The sequence below is a fragment of the Anguilla rostrata genome, unplaced genomic scaffold (genome assembly GCF_018555375.3).
Source record: "Anguilla rostrata isolate EN2019 unplaced genomic scaffold, ASM1855537v3 scaf0972, whole genome shotgun sequence".
In the NCBI taxonomy this organism is placed as follows: Eukaryota; Metazoa; Chordata; class Actinopteri; order Anguilliformes; family Anguillidae; genus Anguilla; species Anguilla rostrata.
Genome location: NW_026986331.1, coordinates 85,280 through 93,865, shown reverse-complemented (window position 1 = coordinate 93,865; position 8,586 = coordinate 85,280). Strand labels below are relative to the sequence as shown.

The window sequence follows — 8,586 nt, the reverse complement described above, 5'->3', positions numbered from 1 at the left end:
CTCGAACTGTAATCCAATGTTTGGGCTGTGGCAAAGGCCGATAACATAATAAGCATAGCAAGTACATGAAGCAGTAATGTTCTGAGAGTTCTGAGAGCTAGCCTCTGGTCAGAGCGTCACAGGCATCAGCATGAAGTTTAGCTTTTAGTGTATTACTGTTGCTTTACGAGTGTCATCAAAGTACATGGTCACAGTGATCACAATATTTGTCATTGAAATTAGATTTCTGTGATGAGATTCAGAATACAAGAAATCTTTGACAAATAATGTGGTCCATAAATGCATACCCCCAATTGTCCGTATGGGGGTATTCATGTTTTACACTGTGCACTGTGTAAATGTGTGTCTTTTACACTGCATAGGCCTCATACCACAAAGATTTAAGGGCCACTGAATCATAAATGGCTTCTCCTTGTATTCTTTCTCATTTAATCTGATTATGAGATCTGATTTCACACGTGTAACTCTATCCACTGTAACATCAAATAATAGCCACAGATACACTATGTGCAATCATACAGTTACAATCATACAGTCAGCTGTTATTTCATTTGTGGCATTTCTGTTAGCTTGAACTAGTCTGCCCATTCTCATCTGATCTCTCATTAACAATGTTTTTTTGTTTATCACACCATTCTCTGTAAACTCTAGAGGCTGTACTGCATGAAAATCCCAGGAGGGCAGCTGTTTCTGTGATGCTGGAACCACCACATCTGGCACCATCCATCTGGCACAGTCACTTAGTCACTTAGATCACAGATCTTGCCCATTCTAATAGGTAAGGAGCTGGCTTTGTAACCTATAAATCACAGGTTCGAGTCCCAGGTAGGACACTGCCGTAGTACCCTTGAGCAAGGTACCTAACCTGCATTACTTCAGTGTATATCCAGTAGTATGGATGTAATGTAAAAAAAATATGTGACAATAAAGATGTTGTGTAAGTCGCTCTGGATAGGAGAGTTTGCTAAATGCCTGTAATGTAATGTAATGTCTATATTGAGTTAGAGCCACATAATGTGCGGTTAGGAGTAGCCTATTTGCATTAATGAGGGGGTATTCCAAATAAATGTGCCGGTATATAACACAAAGGATATAGGTTTGGTGTTAGAGTCTTTATTGTCCCCATTGGGCAGTTTGTACTGCAGCATAGTATATAATAAATAGCAATAACTATATTTATGACAACAAATAAACATTAAAATCATTGCAAAACATATCACTATTACTTATTAAGAAAGCCAGTGACACTTGGGATAAAAGTGTTTAATCCTGTTTGTTTTTAACATAGGGATCCTATTTTAAAATAGGGAGCCTACACTGATCAGCCACAACATTAAACCACCTGCCTAATATTGTGTAGGTCCCCCTCGTGCCGCCAAAACCGCTCTGACCCGTCGAGAGTTTTTAAAATCATGTGGGAATAATTCACCCTCTAACAATATCTTGGCTTTTTATAGCCCTGTAGCAACTAATAATGTAATAAACTACCAATAGTGTAATAACTCCTAATAATGTAATCCATTTCAAATTTTTTAAGTAATAAAAACCAATAATGTAATAAGTAGTAGTAGTAGTAGTGTACTTTATTGATCCCCGGGGGGAATTTGCACTGTTGCAGCATAAAAGACAATAAGACAAAAAGACAATATAAGACAAAAAGTAACACAATCAGATACAAATTTACAGTAGATAAAAAATATCAGAGACAAATATACAGTAGATACAAATATATACAGAAATACAAATATACCAGAGGACACCTTCAGAGCGGGAGTCCATGCCTCCACGGGTCAGAGCTGTTTTGGCGGCACGAGGGGGACCTACACAATATTAGGTAGGTGGTTTTAATGTTGTGGCTGATCGGTGTATATCTGCGCTCTGAGGGAAGTAATGAAGATTGATTGAACAGGGGATGCTGGGAATCCCTCAGAATGGACTGGGCCTTCCTTATAGATCCTATCTGATACAGCTGGGAGGGGTCAGCTGTATCAGATGATCCTGCCAGTTAATTTTACAATGTTGGCCGGTTGACTCTTGCACTTAAGATTTAGGTTACCAAACCAGCAGATCATATTGAAGGTTAAAAGAGATTCAATAAAAGACTTAATCATCAGCTTTGTGTCCACCTTGAAACTTCAGAGTAATAACTATTAAATGGGGAGAGGAGGTGCTCATGCAACATTGGTCATTGAAATAAACGGTTATTGTTGTATGTATTCATATAATAATTTTCTCTCATCCTTCTGAGACAAAGACATTCATGTCTGTCCTCTGTGGAGGACGTGACATTTCTAGTTGTATCTTCAAGCCTTCATGATAGCTAAATTGTCTCTGTGTCTATAATACATAATGGTCTTTAAATGTCATAAATTTGGACGTGAGATTACATGTTCTTGGACCTGGTGGTCGTTTTGGAGTAAAACATTTACTGTGTATTTTTTAAAATTGTTGTCATAATAAGTAAAACTGCAATTATATATCATTATTCATAACAGATTATTTTTATTGTTTTTTATTTTATTTAGTTTGTATTTTTATAAATTTTTATTACTATATAAACACAAAACATATAGAAAAAAATGTCATTTTGAACCTTTTTTCCCCTGGGTCTCAGGAGGATAAAGCTTAGTTGCTGATATCATTTTAAAATGCTCACAAACTGCAGACCGCTCTCTGTTCCTGGCTGGTTCCATTTCTGCACAATATCTCAGATTCTTAAAGCACTCACTGTGGCTCACTAGCTCACAACTGACACAAACTGCTTGCTGTACCCACGAAACCTGCGCCAAAGCTTTGCTTCCTTTGAGTCAGTTACCAAAGCGGTCACATGGTTGCGTGTACCGAATGAAGCTTCGGACGTCATTGATCACGTGTTCATGGCAGAAACTAATCAAGCCTCGGCACACTGTTTCTAGTGCGCTCTGGTGTTTTTCTGGACACGCTCCTGAGCTTCAGTATCAAGGGTAACACCACTCCTTTTGAGATGTCTGTATAGTACATTTTCCATTTAAATTCTGCATTGCTTCCAGTCAAAACTATGCTATATTGTGTGTTTGTGTCTCTGTGTGGCCATGTGAGTGTTCAGTATGTTCTCATGTTGTGTGCTTACACGCTAATCTGGGTTGGAAGCCACTTGTGGTCCAGTCTGGTCTGATGTGTTCCCGTCTCCTAAGATACGGGGCGCTGTTTTCTAAAATGAGTCTCTCAGAGGAGCCAGAGACCAAAGGAGGAACCCTCAGCACTGAGAGGAAGAGGTATAAATGCATGAATTAGATATTTAATGTGATATGAGTTAGAGCTGCAGGAAGAGGACGAGTTTAACTGGAAGGTCTGTCTCCATGTTTTGTTCACAGGGTTAAAGTAGAAAGAGCAGGGTCACCTGTACCCAGTTGTCTGTCTATGAAGAGTGATCATTGAATGGATCAGCCAATCAAGTTCAGAGGAGAGTTCACAGATGATCAAAGGTAATAAAACAGGTTCAAATAGACATTCCTATGTAATAATACTTCAATGTTTCTGACAGGTTTCAGAAGTAGGTGGGTGTATTGTGACCCATTCAGCTGTAGGTGAGGTGTATTATGTCATATTCCTGTATTCTGTGAGTTTGAGCTGCATTAAGAGGATGAGTTTAACTGGAAGCTCTGTCTCCAAGTGCTGTGAGTTAGAGCTGCAGTAAGAGGATGCGTTTAACTGGAAGCTCTGTCACCATGTGCTGTGAGTTAGAGCTGCAGTAAGAGGGTGAGTTTAACTGGAATCTCTGTCTCCATGTGCTGTGAGTTAGAGCTGCAGTAAGAGGATGAGTTTAACTGGAAGCTATATCATGTGCGTGATGTAGATGCTGTGGAGTTTAGAGTCTGCAGTGAGAGTTATCTGGAATCTCTGTCTCCACGTGCTGTGAGTTAGAGCTTCAGTAAGAGGATGAGTTTAACTGGAATCTCTGTCTCCATGTGCTGTGAGTTAGAGCTTCAGTAAGAGGATGAGTTTAACTGGAATCTCTGTCTCCATGTGCTGTGAGTTTGAGCTGTAGTAAGAGGATAAGTGTAATTGGATGCTGTGTCTTGTTTTGTTCACAGGGTCCAGGTAGAAAGAGCAGGGTCACCAGTACCAAGCTGTTTGTCTATGAAGAGTGAAGAATCAATGGATCAGCCAATCGTGTTCAGAGGAGAGTTCACAGATGATCAAAGGTAATAAAACAGTTTCAAACAGACATTCCTATGTAATAATACTTCAATGTTTCTGACAGGTTTCAGAAGTAGGTGGGTGTATTGTGACCCATTCAGCTGTAGGTGAGGTGTATTATGTCATATTCCTGTATTCTGTGAGTTTGAGTTGCATTAAGAGGATGAGTTTAACTGGAAGCTCTGTCTCCAAGTGCTGTGAGTTAGAGCTGCAGTAAGAGGATGCGTTTAACTGGAAGCTCTGTCTCCAAGTGCTGTGAGTTAGAGCTGCAGTAAGAGGATGCGTTTAACTTGAAGCTCTGTCTCGATGTTTTGTTCACAGGGTTAAAGTAGAAAGAGCAGGGTCACCTGTACCCAGCTGTCTGTCTATGAAGAGTGAAGAATCAATGGATCAGCCAATCGTGTTCAGAGGAGAGTTCACAGATGATCAAAGGTAATAAAACAGGTTCAAATAGACATTCCTATGTAATAATACTTCAATGTTTCTGACAGATTTCAGAAGTAGGTGGGTGTATTGTGACCCATTCAGCTGTAGGTGAGGTGTATTATGTCATATTCCTGTATTCTGTGAGTTTGAGTTGCATTAAGAGGATGAGTTTAACTGGAAGCTCTGTCTCCATGTGCTGTGAGTTAGAGCTGGAATAAGAGGATGAGTTTAAAGTGGGCTGTATACTTCGTAAGAAGTAGAAATTTTTGAGCAAAACGAAGCAATGAGAACCATTGAAGAACAAAAAGAGGTGATGTTGTGTGTTTGTACGTTGCAGTGTGCGACGGCCTCCATGGTGAACTTTTGGAAAACTTCTTTCTTGTTCTCTGACCTCCCCCTCTCAGCTATTGGTCCAAATATCAAATGGTTGGTTAAGTCACGGTTGAGAGTTCAGAGGGCAGACTTCACATCCTAATGTACGGAGAGTCAATGCCAATCTCTCTTCTGTAGAGATGGGAATTCTGAGTTCCCGCATGTTTGATGAATGGTGCTACTCGTTTCAGCAAGTCATCAAAACGCCTAGCACACATTCGGAAATAAGAGAAAGTGGACCCCCTCATCTAAACTCCACATTTGCCGAATGTACAGACAAAACTCTACATTCTCCGTCCTACTCTGATTTCGAGGGCGAACGTACCATCTCCTTTGCCTTTTTTTCTTCTTTTGGATAGCTAGATAAACTAAAGCCACTTTAAACACTTGAAACTTTTTCTTTTGTGTTGTGATCTTGCGTAGCCCTTCTCTTTATACATCCATGGCATAGCCGCGAGACGGAGGTCTGGTTGGGATTCCAGCCCCGGTTAATAGCTGCCTCGTAATTATTCACGCCCCAGCGGCGTGGAGTTACTTTAAACGGTGCGGTGTTCTCACTGAGAATCCCGACAGCAGTGTTCGTGGACATGTTTGCCGGTGGTTCTCAATCCTGAAATTCTTTCTTCTTACTGAGTATACTGCCAGTTTAACTGGAAGCTCTGTCTCCAAGTGCTGTGAGTTAGAGCTGCAGTAAGAGGATGTGTTTAACTGGAAGCTCTGTCTCCATGTGCTGTGAGTTAGAACTGCAGTAAGAGGATGAGTTTAACTGGAAGCTCTGTCTCTATGTGCTGTGAGTTAGAGCTGCAGTAAGAGGATGAGTTTAACTGGAAGCTCTGTCTCGATGTTTTGTTCACAGGGTTAAAGTAGAAAGAGCAGGGTCACCTGTACCCAGCTGTCTGTCTATGAAGAGTGAAGAATCAATGGATCAGCCAATCGTGTTCAGAGGAGAGTTCACAGATGATCAAAGGTAATAAAACAGGTTCAAATAGACATTCCTATGTAATAATACTTCAATGTTTCTGACAGATTTCAGAAGTAGGTGGGTGTATTGTGACCCATTCAGGTGTAGGTTAGGTGTATTATGTCATATTCCTGTATTCTGTGAGTTAGAAATGCAGTAAGAGGATGAGTTTAACTGGAAGCTCTGTCTCCATGTGCTGTGAGTTAGAACTGGAATAAGAGGATGCGTTTAAAGTGGGCTGTATACTTCGTAAGAAGTAGAAATTTTTGAGCAAAACAAAGCAATGAGAACAATTGAAGAACAAAAAGAGGTGATGTTGTGTGTTCGTACGTTGCAGTGTGCGACGGCCTCAATGGTGAACTTTTGGAAAACTTCTTTCTTGTTCTTCGACCTCCCCCTCTGAGCTATTGGTCCAAATATCAAATGGTTGGTTAAGTCACGGTTGAGAGTTCAGAGGGCAGACTTCACATCCTAATGTACGGAGAGTCAATGCCAATCTCTCTTCTGTAGAGATGGGAATTCTGAGTTCCCGCATGTTTGATGAATGGTGCTACTCGTTTCAGCAAGTCATCAAAACGCCTAGCACACATTCTGAAATAAGAGAAAGTGGACCCCCTCATCTAAACTCCACATTTGCCGAATGTACAGACAAAACTCTACATTCTCCGTCCTACTCTGATTTAGAGGGCGAACGTACCATCTCCTTTGCCTTTTTTTCTTCTTTTGCATAGCTAGATAAACTAAAGCCACTTTAAACACTTGAAACTTTTTCTTTTGTGTTGTGATCTTGCGTAACCCTTCTCTTTATACATCCATGGCGTAGCCGTGAGACGGAGGTCTGGTTGGGATTCCAGCCCCGGTTAATAGCTACCTCGTAATTACTCACGCCCCAGCGGCGTGGAGTGACTTTAAACGGTGCGGTGTTCTCACTGAGAATCCCGACAGCAGTGTTCGTGGACATGTTTGCCGGTGGTTCTCAATCCTGAAATTCTTTCTTCTTACTGAGTATACTGCCAGTTTAACTGGAAGCTCTGTCTCCATGTGCTGTGAGTTAGAGCTGCAGTAAGAGGATGATTTTAACTGGAAGCTCTGTTTCCATGTGCTGTGAGTTAGAGCTGCAGTAAGAGGATGAGCTTACCTGGAATCTCTGTCTCCACATGCTGTGAGTAAGAGCTTCAGTAAGAGGATGAGTTTTACTGGAATCTCTGTCTCCATGTGCTGTGAGTTTGAGCTGCAGTAAGAGGATAAGTGTAATTGGATGCTGTGTCTTCTTGTTTTGTTCACAGGGTCCAGGTAGAAAGAGCAGGGTCACCAGTACCAAGCTGTTTGTCTATGAAGAGTGAAGAATCAATGGATCAGCCAATCGTGTTCAGAGGAGAGTTCACAGATGATCAAAGGTAATAAAACAGGTTCAAACAGATATTCCTATGTAATAATACTTCAATGTTTCTGACAGGTTTCAGAAGTAGGTGGGTGTATTGTGACCCATTCAGGTGTAGGTTAGGTGTATTATGTCATATTCCTGTATTCTGTGAGTTAGAAATGCAGTAAGAGGATGAGTTTAACTGGAAGCTCTGTCTCCATGTGCTGTGAGTTAGAGCTGGAATAAGAGGATGAATTTAAAGTGGGCTGTATACTTCGTAAGAAGTAGAAATGTTTGAGCAAAACGAAGCAATGAGAACAATTGAAGAACAAAAAGAGGTGATGTTGTGTGTTCGTACGTTGCAGTGTGCGACGGCCTCCATGGTGAACTTTTGGAAAACTTCTTTCTTGTTCTCTGACCTCCCCCTCTCAGCTATTGGTCCAAATATCAAATGGTTGGTTAAGTCACGGTTGAGAGTTCAGAGGGCAGACTTCACATCCTAATGTACGGAGAGTCAATGCCAATCTCTCTTCTGTAGAGATGGGAATTCTGAGTTCCCGCATGTTTGATGAATGGTGCTACTCGTTTCAGCAAGTCATCAAAATGCCTAGCACACATTCGGAAATAAGAGAAAGTGGACCCCCTCATCTAAACTCCACATTTGCTGAATGTACAGACAAAACTCTACATTCTCCGTCCTACTCTGATTTAGAGGGCGAACGTACCATCTCCTTTGCCTTTTTTTCTTCTTTTGGATAGCTAGATAAACTAAAGCCACTTTAAAAACTTGAAACTTTTTCTTTTGTGTTGTGATCTTGCGTAGCCCTTCTCTTTATACATCCATGGCGTAGCCGCGAGACGGAGGTCTGGTTGGGATTCCAGCCCCGGTTAATAGCTGCCTCGTAATTATTCACGCCCCAGCGACGTGGAGTGACTTTAAACGGTGCGGTGTTCTCACTGAGAATCCCGACAGCAGTGCTCGTGGACATGTTTGCCGGTGGTTCTCAATCCTGAAATTCTTTCTTCTTACTGAGTATACTGCCAGTTTAACTGGAAGCTCTGTCTCCATGTGCTGTGAGTTAGAGCTGCAGTAAGAGGATGAGTTTAACTGGAGGCTCTGTCTTCATGTGCTGTCAGTTATAGCTGAAGTAAGAGGACGAGTTTAACTAGAAGCTTTCTCCAAGTGCTGTGAGTTAGAGCTGCAGTAAGAGGATAATTTTAACTGGAAGCTCTGTCTTCATGTGCTGTGTTTTAGAGCTGCAGTAAGAGGATGAGTTTAACTGGA

At 41.3% G+C, this 8,586-nt stretch overlaps 1 protein-coding gene across 4 annotated transcripts in view; it reads left to right on the top strand.

Annotated features, from left to right (window-relative positions):
* The first annotated feature begins 2,959 nt into the window (after positions 1-2,959).
* The window catches only part of LOC135246921 (NACHT, LRR and PYD domains-containing protein 3-like), an 86,982-nt gene continuing 81,355 nt past the window's right edge, over positions 2,960-8,586 (top strand). For 2 of the 4 annotated variants that reach the window (XM_064320188.1, XM_064320186.1), the window contains exon 1: positions 7,230-7,335. In XM_064320188.1, the coding sequence (XP_064176258.1) occupies positions 7,271-7,335 (65 nt within the window). In that variant the 5' untranslated portion in view covers positions 7,230-7,270. Of the gene's footprint in view, positions 3,255-3,353; positions 3,465-7,224; positions 7,336-8,586 lie in introns of those variants that run through there. The other 2 variants (XM_064320190.1, XM_064320187.1) reach the window with 2 other exon arrangements.